Source organism: Oncorhynchus nerka, linkage group LG10, assembly GCF_034236695.1.
Source record: "Oncorhynchus nerka isolate Pitt River linkage group LG10, Oner_Uvic_2.0, whole genome shotgun sequence".
NCBI classification, from domain to species: domain Eukaryota; kingdom Metazoa; phylum Chordata; class Actinopteri; order Salmoniformes; family Salmonidae; genus Oncorhynchus; species Oncorhynchus nerka.
Window position 1 is genome coordinate 49,699,400 of NC_088405.1, and position 17,975 is coordinate 49,717,374.

General features: G+C 44.1%; 1 protein-coding gene across 1 annotated transcript in view; it reads left to right on the forward strand.

The window, feature by feature from the left end:
• The first annotated feature begins 954 nt into the window (after positions 1 to 954).
• LOC115135450 (bifunctional heparan sulfate N-deacetylase/N-sulfotransferase 1-like) overlaps positions 955 to 17,975 on the forward strand; it is a 34,699-nt gene continuing 17,678 nt past the window's right edge. The window contains exons 1-3 of the mRNA XM_029670148.2: positions 955 to 1,761; positions 6,284 to 6,769; positions 17,704 to 17,791. Of these exons, the coding sequence (XP_029526008.1) occupies positions 1,207 to 1,761; positions 6,284 to 6,769; positions 17,704 to 17,791 (1,129 nt within the window). The 5' untranslated portion in view covers positions 955 to 1,206. The remainder of the gene's footprint in view (positions 1,762 to 6,283; positions 6,770 to 17,703; positions 17,792 to 17,975) is intronic.

Here is a 17,975-nt window from a genome sequence, read left to right on the forward strand (position 1 = left end):
TGGATTCTTGGCCCTCACTACCATGAAATCTAAATACAGGCACAGACTGTGTGTGGGAAATGATTCTAAGACTCCAATACAACCCAACATTGCAACCCAACTCAATTATGTGCATCCTTTCAAGCACACCCTTCTCATTAACATGTGGTGAGTTGTTCACAATTTGATGAACAAATAAAGTTTTGTATGAAAAGTGCTAAATAAATCAAAACTATTGATTTTATTATTTGTGCCCTTGTCCTATAAGAGCTCTCTTTCACTTCCCACCAGCCATGTTGTGACAAACTCATACCTATGTTTAGTAAATGTATTGTATAGTGTGTGTGTGTGTGTGTGTGTGTGTGTGTGGCAGGCTTACAATGATGGCAAAAAACAACATTTGAGAGTGCGCTAACCCTGGTGCTAGAGGGGGTACAGCTGGAGGTTGAATGTTTGAAGGGGTACGGGACAATAAAAAGTTTGGGAACCACCGCTCTAAGGGATCTGATATTAGCTTGTTGATGTCCCTGGGAGCATGTTGAACACTTTCCTTGAGCAATCAGGTAGACACGGGCACAATTCCAACACATTTTGATCAGTGTGGCCTAAGCTTAGGAGAGACTTTTAGTTTATTCAAAATGGATGTCATTAAACAACATTTAAAAAAAGAATGAATTAAAGATGCAATCAAGAAATGCAGAGTGGGATGGAGGGTGAGCTCAGTAAAAGGTGGAGAGAACTGGAACACTGAACAGTCCTATTCTCAACTGTGTGTATGTTTGTCTTTGCCTTCCAGGTCTCCAGGAGAATGTTTTGGGGATGAACTGCTGGAAGAGCAGCACCTTGCTGGACAACCCGTCTGACCCCAGAGAACCATCTTTACCCCGTCGCCACCTTCGCCCCTCTGTCAGTGCTGCGGAAAGCCTAAAGACTTAGTGTGAGCAGTTGGAGCTCGGGGTGGGGGGGGTGGGGGGGTGGGGAGGGCAGGGGACCTGGGCTGGTGGATGGAGGAAAGGCACACATCCCTTCTGCCAGCGAGCCACCCACCCACCCTGATGGTGTCCCCTGCCCATGTTGCTCCCACCACCCCTCTGCAATGGTGACATGAGAGTATGTGACTTGAAGGGGCCTATTTTATTTTGGAATAAGATTCTCTGCCACCTCTGAAGCAACTGCTGCATTCCGATTGCTTTCACCTCAACTCTGTGACTGATTCTGCGCAGGGTGATGTTGCTGCAGTCATGCGGTCGCCTCCGGCGGCTCTTCCGTCAATCTCACTCCCTCACTCTCCAGACCAGCCTGCTGCTCCTCTTCCTCTTCTGCATGGTCAGCGTTCTGGTCTCCGCCTACTTCCTCTACGGAGTCAAGCGGGAGCTGGAGCCTGCTGCGGGGGGCGTAGGAGGGCCAGAGGAGGGCACTGCCGACTGGGACGACCCTCGGGCCACCACGCCCTCCACCTCCTCCCGAGCTCTCCCTCCACGCACGGCCAGGCCCTCAGACGCATCACGCACCGACCCTGTGGTGCTGGTGTTTGTGGAGAGTCTGTACTCCCAGTTGGGCCAGGACATTGTGGCAATCCTAGAGTCTGGCCGTTTCCGCTACCGGACCGAGATCGCCCCGGGGAAGGGGGACATGCCCACCCTGACAGACAAGGACCGAGGCCGTTTCACACTGGTCATCTACGAGAACGTCCTGAAGTACGTCAACCTGGACGCCTGGAACAGAGATCTGCTGGACAAGTACTGCGTAGAGTACGGAGTGGGCATCATAGGCTTCTTTAAGGTCAGTACTGTGTGGGTGGTAATGAGCGTCATAGTGACTCAAAACAAATGGACTTTTTGAATTACTCTGCCATTTTAATGAATGCCCCTCCCCCCTTCACGGTTCCTAAATAAGTGCATTTAACAGACTGTCGTTGTTAGAATCTTAATATCACAAACATAATTTCTCTTATCGTTAAATTGGACATGTCTTTTTATTCCCCCCCTTATTTTTATTTTTCTTATTTCACCTTTATTTAGCCAGTTCGACCAGTTGAGAACAAGTTCTCGTTTTACAACTGTGACCAGGCCAAGATAAAGCAAAGCAGTGTGAATAAACAACAACACAGAGTTACACACAAACAAACGTACAGTCAATAACGCAATAGAAAAATCTATTTACAGTGTGTGCAAATGTAGAATATTCTGGAGGTAAGGCAATAATAAGAAATAATTACAATTTAGCATTAACACTGGAGTGATAGATGTGCAGATCATGATGTGCAAGTAGAGATACTGGGGTGCAAAAGAGCAGGAGGATAAGCAACAATATGGGGATGAGGTAGTTGGGTGTGCATATATTGGCTGTGTACAAGTACAGTGATCGGTGAGCTGCTCTGACAGCTGATGCTTAAAGTTAGGGAGATAAAGGACTCCTGCTTCAGTGATATTTTCAAATCATTCCAGTCATTGGCAGCAGAGAACTGGAAGGAAAGGTGACCAAAGTAAGTGTTGGCTTTGGGAATGACCAGTGAAATATACCTGCTGAAGCGCGTGCTACGGGTGGGTGCTATGGTGACCAGTGAGCGGAGATAAGGCGGGGCTTTACCTAGCATCGACTTGACCTGGAGTCAGTTGGTTTGGTGACGAATATGTAGTAAGGACCAGCCAACGAGAGCATACGGGTCGCAGTGGTGGGTAGTATATGGGGCTTTGGTGACAAAACGGATGGCACTATAATAGACTGCATCCAATTTGCTGAGTAGTGTTGGAGGCTATTTTGTACATGACATCGCTGAAGTCAAGGATCGGTAGGATAGTCAGTTTTATGAGGGTATGTTTTGCAGCATGAGTGAAGGAGGCTTTATTGCGAAATAGGAAGCCGATTCTAGATTTAGTTTTAATGGCTGTGATAGAAAACTGAGGATGGATCAACAACATTGTAGTTACTCCATAATACTAACCTAAATGACAGATCACTGGGTACCACTCTTCATATTTTCAAGCATGGTAGAGGCTGCATCATGTTATGGGTATGCTAATCATCAGCAATATCTAGGGAGTTTTTTCTATGATAAAAATAAACGGAATAGAGTTTAGCACAGGCAAAATCCTAGAGGAAAACTGCCTTCCAACAGTTGTCTGCTTTCCAACAGACACTGGGAGACATATTCACCTTTCAGCAGTACAATAACCTGAAACACAAGACCAAATATATACGGGAGTTGCTTACCAGCAAGACCTTGAATATTCCAGAGTGGCCTAGTTACAGTTCTAACTTAAATAGGCTTATATATATGGCAAGTCTTGCAAATGACAGTTGCTGATCATTGCTATAAAGACTTGGCAGAGCTTTGAAGAATTGTAATAATAATGTGCAAATATTGTACAATCCAGGTGTGCAAAGCTCTTAGAGACTTACCCAGAAAGACTCAGCTGTAATTGCTGCCAAAGGTGATTCTTACATGTATTGACTCAGGGGGTTGAATACTTTTCATAAATGTCTTACAGATGTAAAAAATTTTCTTACACTTTGACATTACAGATTATTTTGTGTAGATCATTGACAACAAATTACCATTAAATAAATGTTAATCCCACTTTGTAACACAACAATGTGGAAAAGGTTAGGGGGTGTGAATACTTTCTGAAGGCACTGTACTTCACGAAGAAACTGCTCTCTATACCTCTCGATCACACGTTTTTCTGTGTATTTTCTCAGACCGGACAAGTAGGCGTGGTCATTGTAGTTAATTACTATGTTTTCTGCACTAAACTATATAAATTATTGACCTGTTGGAAGCTACAACTCCCAACTACATCACACAGTTCGGGCTTACTCTGATTTATCTCTAGAGAAACTCGCAGGAAAATGAATAAATAAATGGAATTCAATTAGTTGTTTTAAAATAACCAAAGTGTTAGTTAATCGCTCAACACAATTAAAATATATGTTATTTTGAAGTACTTTTTCTTATTTCTATAATGTTTCTTAAGTAAATTGTAATATATTTTTTGTGATGGATTTAACTTTTGAACTGCCGTGGTTTTAGTGTTGTTTTTTTGTTTTTACGGTAACATAAACGAATAAATGCAATTTATGTGCTTTTGAAATTGTTTTTTTTTCTTCCTGATAGCGAAGACCTTCATAAACACAACAAAAATGAATATTTTTGCGATCGCATATATGAAATCTATTAATTTGACTGGCAGAATGTTGATGTTCAAAGGAGGCGCCATTGGCCTAGTGTTTAAGGTTCGTACTGTGTGGACTACGGAGTGGGGATCATAGGGTTGTTTAAAGTGAGAGCCAGTCACTGATTGCAGCCTGGTAAGATTGTTAAGCAATGTACACCTATCTCAAGTATCTTTAACCAGCTGTGTAAAGAAGCAATGCGTCCTAAGAAGCGCTATAGAAATTATACTGATTCGCCGGGTAGGAGCACTTGTGCTGATTGTGTCAGACCTTTTCTGTGTTCAATCTGATCCCTGGTTCATCATGCTGAAAAAAAGTAATCAGATTTATCATCATGCCTCCACTCAAAATCTCCTCACCCTGACTTGACCACTGGCCCTCTTTCTGCTTCAGGCTACAATCACCATATAGACTAGAAGAGGTCCTCCTAACCACTAAGCATCCTCTCATAGTCTGGGATAGGCAGGCATTGTTGGAGGTCAGGTCAGAGAAAGTGGACACACTGGTTTGTGTGAGTACATAGTCGGATGAGTAGAAAAGTGGACCGTGAGCTGCGAGACAGCAGAATTCTCCGGTCCGCCCTGAAGCCGAGGGGGAATTTAGTGGTTTGCAATAAAAGTGTCTGAATGAAATGTGCGCTCGTTAATTTTAAATGACTCCCGACTGTGTAAAAGGCGGGCAGGTTCCGCCTTGAGGGTGTCGTCTAACCTGGAAGTCTACCTCTGTGTTCAGTGCGTACAGTATAATACAGTACACACACACACACACACACACACTCACAGGTCTATCAACAGAGTCTCTGCCTGTGGTTGGTTGCTACCCTGCCGTTCCTCTAGTGCAGTGGTCCTGTCATGGCTCATCGACCATAGGCCCGAAGCTTAGCTGATAATGGCCCTGCTGGAACATGGCTCAGCAAATTCACCAGGGGTGGGAGTGGGACTCACTCAGCTGCTTGGCTGCTACAGTAAATTGGCCTGCCTAATTCCCCTTGGTTGGGTCTGAAGTAAACCCCCTCCTGTTAGTACCACAACACTGGGGCTAAGTGGCCTCGCCCCGCCTTGTCCCAGAGCTGACAGACAGGGGAAGTCCAAGCACTAGAGCAGGGTTTTCACAACGTGAAAGGCCAGCTCGGGCCATTTGCTAACCAGCACCCTCACTTTTAATTACACCCAGGCAGGGATAGAGGCTGCTTTAAGCCCCTCTCGTCGTCCCATTAGTCCTTGAGCTTAATCCTATATCCATGTTGTTGCTGTGTAATTGGAATAAATCCTCCCCTCCTGAACTAGCACTAGAGTCGGTCTCCTCATAATTCACCCAGGGCTAGGCTATATTAAGAACTGCCCCCTTTTCTTGCTGTGGGCGTTTGGCCAATCAACCCCGTAGTGTCCCTGGGCTAGTAGCCATGTTGCCATGACCAGTGTTGTAAAGTACTTAAGTATTACTTCAAAGTATTTTTTTTAAACTTAAGTTGTTTTTTTACGAGGTGTCTGTACTTTACTACTGACAATTTGGGTACTTTTTCCAGCACTGGCCAAGACTCATTGAAAGCTCGGCCTAATAGCTGATAACCACCCAAGTCTCTGCATCTGACTGAGGTGCTCTTGTGTAAAGGGGGGCTACTAGCTACAGGCATATATATTGCATGGTGTTGAATTCCTTAAGTCAATATCCAGCCAGATAGATGGATAGTAAATCCTATTTTCCAAAGTCAGATATTGCCAGTGGCTCTTGAGAATAGAGCAGCATCTGCTAAGCCACTGAATGATTTGCTAGTTTGGTTTGGATGTGAGTCTGGTAGACTCGGACCGTCTATGGCTGTTGACTCTGATTGTGTCGAATTACCAAATGCTGTTTATCACCAATCGATACAAGCTTTATGGGGATCCTGCTCAGAATGTAAATGAACAAATAAGGGGCAGAGGTTTCACCTGCATTTTTCTTTCGCTCCTGCACAAATTCACACAAACAGAGATTTGCGCAACCCACACATGGCCAAAGCCCGTAACTCTTTTGGTCAATGTTTTCAGCATTGGAAGAGAATTTTTGAGGCCACCGAGTTGTGGAGGAAACTGTAAACTGAAATGCCTGCTGTGACCTGGCTCCATCTCTCCCCTCTCTTCTCTCCCAGGCCAATGAGAACAGCCTGCTCAGTGCCCAGTTGAAGGGCTTCCCTCTCTTCCTCCATTCCAACCTGGGCCTGAGGGACTGCAGCGTCAACCCCAAGTCCCCCCTGCTCCTCATCACTAAGGCCCGGGAGGTGGAGCGAGGCCCCCTACCCGGGGACGACTGGACCGTCTTCCAGTCCAACCACTCCACCTACGAGCCTGTTCTCCTAGCCAGGACCCGGGTGCCTGACCTGGGCCCGTCCGGGGTGGGGGTGGGCGCCCCCCTCCATGCTTCTGTGGTCCAGGACCTGGGGCTCCACGACGGCATCCAGCGGGTGCTCTTCGGCAACAACCTCAACTTCTGGCTGCACAAGCTGGTGTTTGTGGACGCTGTGGCCTTCCTGACGGGCAAGAGGCTGTCTCTGGCTCTAGATCGCTACCTGCTGGTGGACATCGACGACATCTTCGTGGGCAAGGAGGGCACCCGCATGAAGGTTTCAGATGTCAAGGTAAGCATCCGGAGTGTACTTACTGGTCTTTGTAAAGGGGGTTTTGTTTGTGAAGTGTGTTTACTCGTGGCAGTGTGTTTCTGTGCGTGATATGACTGTATCTATTTACATTTAGTTCATTAAGTAGGCTAATCACCAGAGGTGTGACCAAGTCACTATTGTTCGAGTCTCAAGTCACAAGGTCAGAGTCTCAAGTAGAATGGGTCGAGTCGAGTCCAAGTCGTGCATTCTAAGAGCATGTCGAGTCATAAGTCAAGTTTTTTATTTTTTTAAATTAAAAACTGTACAGGAAATTACAAATCTTTCTGTTTGAGGCTACCAGACGGCCCTTTTCATTATTTTGTCTGCAACACATTTTGATTATGTAATAATACATATAAATTCCAAATGCAAGCTTCATATGTAAATTATACATTTCAATACATTTTGACATGCAAAGACCAGTAAGTCTATTCTAGTAATTGTTGCTTGAAGCCCCATTGCTGGTAAGTAAATGGTTCATATTCTTGATCACCCAAAAGGTTTTGGAGCTATTCATTTATGGCAATCCTCTCGCTCTACAATTTGTATTTTGCGCCACACCAGATCCTATACCTGTAAAGCAAATCAGCAACTTCTTCGCTAGCTCAGTGGTTTTCAAACTTTTTGACCCTCGACCCCCAAAAAGGAGTGGTTCAAAGTTTGCGACCCATGCGCGTGCACATGCAATCGAGCACAGGGCGAACACGCACGCACAATCGCTGCGCAAATGTACAGTGCCTTCGGAAAGTATTCAGACCTCTTCAGACCTCCACATTTTGTTACGTTACAGCCTTATTCTAAAATGATTTCAAAATAAATAAATCCGAAATACCTAATTTACACAAGTATTCAGACCCTTTGCTATAAAACTCGAAATTGAGCTTAGGTGCACCCTGTTTCCATTGATCATCCTTGAGATGTTTCTACAACTTGATTGAGTCCACATGTGGTAAATTCAGTTGAATGGACATGATTTGGAAAGGCACACACCTGTCTATATAAGGTCCCACAGTTGACAGTGCATGTCAGAGCAAAAACCAAGCCATGAGGTCAAATTAATTAATTGTCTGTAGAGCTCCGAGACAGGATTGTATCGAGGCACAGAACTGGAAAAGGTTCACCTTCCAACAGGACAACGACTCTAAGAACACAGCCAAGACAACGCGGGAGTGGCTTCGGGACAAGTCTCTGAATGTCCTTGAGTGGACCAGCCAGAGCCCGGACTTGAACTCGATCGAACATCTCTGGAGAGACCTGAAAAGTAGCTGTGCAGCAATGCTCCCCATCCAACCTGACGGAGCTTGAGAGGATCTGCAGAGATGAATGGGGAGAAACCTCCCAAAAACAGGTGTGCCAAGCTTGAAGCATCATACAGAAGACTCGAGACTGTAATTGCTTCCAACGGTGCTTCAACAAAGTACTGAGTAAAGGGTCTGAATACTTATGTAAATGTCATCTTTCAATTTTTTTATATATATATACATTTGTAAAAATGTCCAAACCTGTTTTCACGTTGTCATTATGGGGTATTGTGTGTAGATTGATGAGGGGGAAAGAAAGATTGAATCCATTTTGGAATAAGGCTGTAAACATCAAGTGGTCTGAATACTTTCCAAATGCACTGTAACCTGTCATTGTAGCCATAAATGGTCATGCATTTTCAAAATGGAAGATACAGAAATAGATTGCTTTTACACCTGCATATTATTTTGTTGTTGTTGAAAGTCATTCATGTTAGCAGTCAACTAGGGATATCATGTCACCTTCTCACTTATCTGGACTCCAGAGCAAGCAGGATAATAGGGGCCTCCCTGTATGCAGTGGAGGTTATGGGATCGGATGGAGAGCATGATAGACCTTTTTCTTCTGTACAAATATCCTTATTAATTAGACCGATTTTATGTTATCTAGGGCTGTGGCTGTCAGGAAATTGAATCGACCGGTGATTGTCAAGCAAATAGCTGCCGGTCTCACGGTAATTGGCCGTTAATTAACATCAACAGCTGTAGCATCTCCTTTCTTCCATGCGTACATAGCCTTCAAGCCACCGATGAAGACTTTTGGAACATCTACATTTTGAAAAGGTCTAGTAAATCCAATTCATGTAGCCTACGCCAACACAGTAAATCCGTTATTTATTTTAGACCGGTCCAAAGAAACATGATATGAAGAAAATGTAGTTATTTCAGATGAACATAATACCTTACTATGAGTGTCCTTATGGTAGGCCCTGATCTGAGCCATGGCTGTTGGCTACACTAGCTAATTTAGCAGACAAGATTTGCTTAGAATTCCGTGGCATTATTTTATATTTTTTTTGTAGTTTGAAGAATACAATTGAACATAGCGGAATAAAATGGAAAGGATATTTTCTCTGAACGATATCTGAGGAAGTGCGAGCATGTGGCTATTGTCTTCAGCGGTTAACGAAGAAACAGGTCCTCATATATGCTTTATATTGAGTTATTTATGCAACTTTAGTTGTCATACAAGCGTTGGGCTATAGGTTTAGATTTTTTAAATTCATTCTAAGGCTGCGTGATGCGTCTACAATGATCATTCGAAAAAACCTTCCCTAAAAGGCATGAGCTCTGCTTTTCTTGCACAGGCTGCACACACTTCATCAGTCTCTCATTCACAATTTGACAAGCACTTGATTATGCCTCAAATTTCCCTGTGGCATCCCCCTTGTGTAGCCGTAATGCCCCCTAAAAACATCCATGCCTTTTGCGGCCATTGTGCTCTTGGTCGGAATATAATAATTCAAATTCCATTCTCCCGGCTGCCAATCGCCTTGCCCCGAAAAACCTTTCACTCACATGGCTCTCTCAGATATCGCAATTATTATTAGCCAATGTCACGTGATCGGGTCCTTCTCACAGGCATCTCAGCTCCGAAGTAGACTACAAGTGAAGACCGACACATCGGGAACGCAACTGCGCTCATCCTTATTGAATTAATTGAAGATGTTAGAACTGTCCACATTTACTTTTTGTCAGCCAACAAGATGAGTAGGCCTATAACGAACAGCAAAAGAACTAGCCTATGTCAATCTACTATCCCCCGTAGTCCAAAAGTTGACCTATTCTATTGCGAGAAAGATAAATTCCAAACATCGTCTCGGACAGTCGTGGGATGCGATCGATCCCAAATGAATACAACCACTCACGTCACATTTTTTAAAAAAGCAATGGGGCTGATGCAACACATCAGAACATAAAGTTTAAAAATGTTGATAAACTATTAGGCTATTTCTTCACATAATAAGCGCAGCAATGCGCACGCGGCACTAGGCTATACGCGTGAATGTTCCAAAATGCAATCCAGTAGTGGGAAAACACCGTTCTCAAACGTGACCTCAAACTTGAAACTCATGCGCCGCCGCCTATGGATGCCAGTTAAGCTCTACTACATTGGTTGTAAAGTGGATTCATGTGCTTAATTTTAAGACGTTATTTGGCCACTTTAGTTGTGATACAAATCTTATCAAAGCATATAGGCCTATGGGCTCGGCTACATGAGGTGTGTGACTACAATTTGAAAAAAGTCGCAAAGGGCCTGCACTGTTTCTTGCCTTACTGCGCACAAGTTGGGCATCATTCACGAGTGAAAGGCTAGTATTGTCACCCATCAGACTATTCTTAATTGAATCTCGTCTTTACATATACTACGTAATATATTTTAGAAATGAGTTTTGATTTAAAATGGACCAGTATCAGGCACCTGTCTCAGAACATGGGCAGGGGGAAAATACATGTCATCTAATGCACTTAAATAGGGAATGGAGGATGTTTTTCTCATGGTTCATTTTCATGCCAGCCAGGTAGCCTATACTCCTGCTGTAAACATAAGCAATGTGCTTAATATTAGGAAAGTTGAGCAATATAGACCATCTGCGGGATGTTGACCATCAGCAGCATCAGAGGTTGGAGAAGCCTAGCTACCGTGACTAAACGGTCACGTGGAATTTAACTGCGGTCGTCATGACGAGTGACTGACAGTGTGGCGGTAATACGGTCACAGTAACAGCCCTAGTTACTTCTTCATCCCATAAGTATTGAAGGTAGTGCGACGTTACAGCCATCTTTAGACATATAGCCAGGACCACCACCTGAGGTATAGAATTAAAACCCACCCAAACTAGGCCGATCTGAAATATGACAATGATCAATGAAATCACCATTTGTCGCCTATTGTTGTGGCAAAGATGCGTCTGTGGCAGATTGCCAAATGGTACTTTATATAGATAATGTTAATATAGGTAGGCTACTGTTTTGTGCCAGGGAAAAATTGAGAAAGTGAAACGAGCGCTTTCTGAACACTAATGTGTGCCCGCCACTAATGCTAATGACTGGTCATTGGTCAACATTCAAGATGCAGTTACCCCGGTACTTGGGCAAAATGCCCATTTTCTAAAAAAAAATACTTTAATTAAATAAATGTAAACTGTTGTCACTTATTTCCCTTCATAGTTTGTTGGCCTAAGCCTGATCATCATCCACATACCAAACTGTGCCAGCAATTGGACATTGTTCTCACGTGGGGGGGGGGGGGCTTGTTACCCCACATTACCCTAATCCACGGAGACTCTGTGCCACAAAATGAGTTACAAAAGGTTATTAAACTTGGTCAGATAACTTAAATTCATCAGTCTGAAGATTTTTTTTTTCTCCTATCAACTCGAGTTTCAAGTAATCAAATTTGTGTCTCGAGTCCACACCTCTGCCAATCACTAATCTGTTGTCTATCAATCTGCCCTTTTCTATTGCTGGCATACATATTCCCAGAAAGCTTTACTTTGTGATAGTGCCAAGGTTATTATAGTAAACTAAGACTAAAACTAGTCATAAAAAAAACTATTTAGTAAACTGAAATAAAATGATGTCACGCACCAATTTGTAAGTCGCTCTGGATAAGAGCGTCTGCTAAATGACTTAAATGTAAATGTAAAATAATTAACTATCTTTGACTCCAAAACTAAAATAAAAACCATTGTGAATTATGTTAGTTTTAGTTTTTAGTTTTTTTCCTAAACTGTGTGCAAAACCTTCATGGGGCTTTCATGCTTTGAGGTGTTTCAAGCCACTGAATCTGTCTGGTAAATGCTGTCAGGAAATGGTGAGGTTTGAAATGGACCTTGCTTGCTCACAAGCTAGCTAAAAGGGAAGAAATACGCTAGGTAGATGACCTAGCCAAAGGGCGAACTCCGAGTTTAAGCAATAGCAAACCGTGAACCTCCAGTGGTCGGTCGATAACAGCAAAGCCCCGTAGAGGATTACTCTGAGATAAAGGTAACCGTTCTTGATTCTTCTGACATGTCCCACTAAAGTTGAAGCATGGGATTGGTGTAAACATTGGCAAGAGTTCTGTTCTACCATATCCCTTGCACCAGTCTAGGCGCTATCTCTTTTAAATTCAAGTTACGTTGATATTGACTTTATCATTTAAACCTAACCTATTACCTGACCCATCACCTTATGTCTTACCGCCCCATAGTAGCATGACGTGACGTCTCAAAGAACACGCACTATACAAGCCAAATGGCTCCTAGCCTCCCACGCATCCTTTCTGTCCCGAACACTGAAACGGAAACTAAATCATATAAAAACATGTTTTTTATAAAACTGAAACTAAATGAAAACGAGCAAATCGGTTCTGAAAACCAACTGAAGCTAAACTGAATTCCTAATAAAAAAATGAATGTAAAAAAATAAAAAAAACACTTCACTATAATAAGCAGTGAGTCATTCAGGTGTTGGTGACAGAGGCAGAGCTGACCTTGAAAGGAGGGACACAGACCGTGAGACAACCAGGTGACTTTGGCATGGGCTCACTCACACATGGTAGAGTTGTGCAAATGTGGCAGTGACCGAGGGGCACCAACATGTCTGTCCCCAGGGGGGGGCCCCGTCTTGAGGACACAGGACAGGGGGACACAGCTGACCTGACTGCCATGGTTGTCCCTCCTTCGCTGTCACTGTATATCCCCTTCATAGCCAGAGAAGGATCAGAATGCAAGTGAGTGGAACAGAATACATTTTATTGTATTGCCATCCAATGTCTCTTTTGAAAGTGAAAGTAGAATGAGACTGGAATCCCATACAGCCTCCTCCCCAGTCAAACACTTGTTTCAAACTGAAGGTCAGGAACCGCCCTCCAGTGTTTGTCCACATCTTTTTCTCTCTCCCTCCAACCCAGAGGACAGCCTTTGTCCATCCAGCCTTTCTTAGCCGTCCAGGCCTTTTAACACCCCCTCCCTGCCACAGCAGCAGCAGCAGGGTGTGAAGCTCAGCTCAACCACCATCTTCGGCTTTGCTTTGTGATGAGTCACTGTTCAAGGGGCGTCCGCAGACTGGCCCTACAGCATGAATATTTGATACAGACGCAGCTTTGCGTCTTTTGTGTTGTTTATTGTGTTGTTTATCTCTCCTCTCGTATTCTTCGTCTGAGAGGCCCATTCCGGTGCAATGGACTGTTTTTCTGTGAAGGGGGGGGAATCGGGGAATGAAACACAAACACAATCAAAGCAGTGTTGTCTTGTCTGCCACCACAGTGTTAAATATGAATCAGGCTTTGAGCTGTGGCAGAGAGGGGCTAAACCTCAAAAAAAGCAAATAGACCCAGATGCAAAGTGAATGTGGACAGGGTAATGAAGTATAGAGGGATGATGAGACAGATGCTGGAGGCACAATAAACAACTCACATCAGTGTGTGTTTGTCAGAGAGGGAGGGAGAGTGCATTTGTCTGTCTGTGCCGGTGGGAAAATGTGTGGACTGAAATACTACTGCTAACTACAGTGCTTCTTGGAGTGACCGATAAAGAATGCATATGTGGTGGCCTGGGGTGGTCTAGCGATCTAAGTCACATGGAAGATGTAGAGCAAAAGGCTCTTTCAGATCTCTCGCCTACCTTTCACCCCAATATCTCTGTCTAGTAAACATCCAAAATAGTTAATGTACAGTGCATTTGGAAATTATTTAGTTTTTAGTTTTTTTACGTTACAGCCTTATTCTAAAATGGATTAAATAGTCTTTTCCCTCATCAATCTACACACAATACCCCAAAATGACAAAGCAAAAACTGAAATGACACATTTACATAAGTATTCAGACCCTTTACTCCGTACTTTGTTGAAGCACCTTTGGCAGTGATTACGGCCTCGTCTTCTTAGGTACAGTATGACGCTACTTGGCACACCTATATTTGGGGAGTTTCTCCCATTCTTCTCTGCAGATCCTCTCAAGCTCTGCCAGGTTGGATGGGGAGCGTCGCTGCACAGCTATTTTAAGGTCTCTCCAGAGATGTTCGATCAGGTTCAATTCCGGGCTCTGGCTGGGCCACTCAAGGACATTGAGGCTTGTCCAGAAGCCACTCCTGCGTTGTCTTGGCTCTGTGCTTAGGATTGTTGTCCTGTTGGAAGGTGAACCTTCGCCCCAGTCTGAGGTCCTGAGTGCTCTGAAGCAGGTTTTCATCAAGGATCTCTCTGTACTTTGCTCCGTTCATATTTCCCTCGATCCTGACTCATCTCCCAGTCCCTGCCTCTGAGAAAGATCCCCACAGCGTGATTCTGCCACCAGCATGCTTCACCGTAGGAATGGTGCCTCCAGATGTGACACTTGGCAATCAGGCTAAGGAGTTCAATCTTGGTTTCATCAAACCAGACAATATTGTTTCTCATGGTCTGAGTCCTTTAGGTGCCATTTGGCAAACTCCAAGTGGGCTGTCATGTGCTTTTTACTGAGGAGTGGCTTCCGTCTAGCCACTCTAGGCCTGATTGATGGTTGTGCTGCAGAGATGGTTTTCCTTCTAGAATGTTCTCCCATCTCTACAGAGGAACTCTGGAGCCCTGTCAGTGACCATTGGGTTCTTGGTCACCTCCCTGCAAACATTTTGAAAAACCTGTTTTTGTCATGATGGGGTATTGGGTGTAGATTGAGGAAAAAACATGTTTGAACCGTTTTGGAATAAGGCTGTAACAAAATGTGGATAATGTCAAGGGTTCTGAATACTGATTTGGTGCATGTGTGTGTGTGTGTGCGTGTGTAAACTCCTCTCACTCTCAGCTGCGTTTATTTTCAGCAAACTTAACATGTAAATATTTGTATGAGCATAACAAGATGAAATTCCCGCTCAGCCCAGTCAAAACTGTTCGCTGCTCTGGCCCCCCAATGGTGGAACAAACTCCCTCACGACGCCAGGACAGCGGAGTCAATCACCACCTTCCGGAGACACCTGAAACCCCACCTCTTTAAGGAATACCTAGGATAGGATAAAGTAATCCCTCTCACCCCCTTAAAAGATTTAGATGCACTACTGTTCCACTGGATGTCATAAGGTGAACGCACCAATTTGTAAGTCGCTCTGGATAAGAGCGTCTGCTAAATGACTTAAATGTTAAATGTTAAATGAAATAACTGAGACATAAACTGAAAAAGTTCCACAGACATGTGACTAACAGAAATGGAATCATGTTTCCCTGAACAAAGGGGGGTCAAACTCAAAAGTAACAGCCAGTATCTGGTGTGGCCACCAGCTGCATTATGTACTGCAGTGCATTTCCTCCTCATGGACTGCACCAGATTTGCCAGTTCTTTCTGTGAGATGTTACCCCACTCTTCCACCAAGGCACCTGCAAGTTCCCGGACATTTCTGGGGGGGAATGGCCCTTGCCCTCACCCTCCGATCCAACAGGTCCCAGACGTGCTCAATAGGATTGAGATTCGGGCTCTTCACTGGCCATGGAAGAACACTGACATTCCTGTCTTGCAGGAAATCACGCACAGAACGAGCAGTATGGCTGGTGGCATTGTCATACTGGAGGGTCATGTCAGGATGAGCCTGCAGGAAGGGTACGAGGGAGGAGGATGTCTTCCCTGTAACGCACAACGTTGAGATTGCCACCAATGACAACAAGCTCAGTCCGATGATTCTGTGGCACACCGCCCCAGACCATGACGGATACTCCACCTCCAAAATCGATCCAGCTCCAGGGTACAGGCCTTGGTGTAACGCTCATTCCTTCGACGATAAACGCGAATCCAACCATCACCCCTAGTGAGACAAAACCGCGACTCGTCAGTGAAGAGCACTTTTTGCCAGTCCTGTCTGGTCCAGCGACGGTGGTTTTGTGCCCATAGGTGACGTTGTTGCCGGTGATGTCTGGTGAGGACCTGCCTTACAACAGGCCTACAAGCCCTCAGTTCACCTTCCCGCAGCCTATTGCAGCCAGTCTTAGCACTGATGGAGGGATTGTGCGTTCCTGGTGTAATTCGGGCAGTTGTTGCTGCCATCCTATACCTGTCCCGCAGGTGTGATGTTCGGATGTACCGATCCTGTGCAGGTGTTGTTACACATGGACTGCCACTGCGAGGACGATCAGCTGTCTGTCCTGTCTCCCTGTAGTGCTGTCTTAGGCATCTCACAGTACGGACATTGCAATTTATTGCATTTGGCCACATCTGCAGTCCTCATGCCTCCTTGCAGCATGCCTAAGGCACGTTCACGCAGATGAGCAGGGACCCTGGACATCTTTCTTTTGGTGTTTTTCAGAGTCAGTAGAAAGGCCTCTAGTGTCCTACATTTTCATAACTGTGACTTTAATTGCCATCCGTCTGCAAGCTGTTAGTGCCTTAACGACCTTTCCACAGGTGCATGTTCATTAATTGTTTGTTTCATTGAACAAGCATGGGAAACAGTGTTTAAACCCTTTACAATGAAGATCAATAACATCTTCAGTTTCTTGGCAATTTCTCATAAGGAATAGCCTTCATTTCTCAGAACAAGAATAGACTGACGAGTTTCAGAAGAAAGTTCTTTGTTTCTGGCCATTTTGAGCCTGCAATCGAACCCACAGATGCTGATGCTCCAGATACTCAACTAGTCTAAAGAAGGCCAGTTTATTGCTTCATTAATCAGCACAGCAGTTGTCAGCTGTTCTAACATAATTGCTAAAGGGTTTTCTACTGATCAATTAGCCTTTTAAAACGATAAACTTGGATCAGCTAACACAACATGCCATTGGAACACAGGAGTGATGGTTGCTGATAATGGCCTCTGTACGCCTATGTAGATATTCCACAAAACATCAGCCGTTTCCAGCTACAATACTCAATTACAACATTAACAATGTTGACACTGTATTTCTGATCAATTTGATGTTATACCTTTTTCACCCACCTGTAGCACGCGCTCCAGCAGGTATATCTCTCTGGTCACCCCCAAAACCAATTCTTCCTTTGGCCGCCTCTCCTTCCAGTTCTCTGCTGCCAATGACTGGAACGAACTACAAAAATCTCTGAAACTGTAAACACTTATCTCCCTCACTAGTTTTAAGCACCAGCTGTCAGCAGCGCACAGATTATTGCACCTGTACATAACCCATCTATAATTTAGCCCAAACAACTACCTCTTTCCCTACTGTATTTATTTATTTATTTTGCTCCTTTGCACCCCATTATTTCTATCTCTACCTTGCACATTCTTCCACTGCAAATCAACCATTCCAGTGTTTTACTTACTATATTGTATTTACTTCGCCACCATGGCTTTTTTTTTTGCCTTTACCTCCCTTATCTCACCTCATTTGCTCACATTGTATATAGACTTATTTTTCTACTGTATTATTGACTGTATGTTTGTTTTACTCCATGTGTAACTCTGTGTTGTTGTATGTGTCGAACTGCTTTGCTTTATCTTGGCCAGGTCGCAATTGTAAATGAGAACTTGTTCTCAACTAGCCTACCTGGTTAAATAAAGGTGAAATTTAAAAAATGTCATGGACAAAATATGTGCTTTTCTTTAAAAAACAAGGACATTTCCAATTGACCCCAAACGTTTAAACGGCAGTGTGTGTAATTTATGTAATGCATGTGAATGACTCCTAACAAAGTTATCCATGTCCCCTTCTGTCCAGGCCCTACTGGAGACCCAGAATTACCTCAGAACCGTCGTCCCCAACTTCACCTTCAACCTGGGCTTCTCTGGGAAGTTCTTCCATACTGGTGAGTGGACAGGCAGTTGGTTACCCACTGTATGACTGTATAGGCAAACCCAGGGCAGAGCTTATAATAGGATGTCTCACGACAGACAATCCAAGCCTCGCATGTTCTAGAGCATACCATTGATCATGAGGTACATCACCAAGAAAATGTATAGATCGAATGTCAACAACAGGGGGAGAAAATG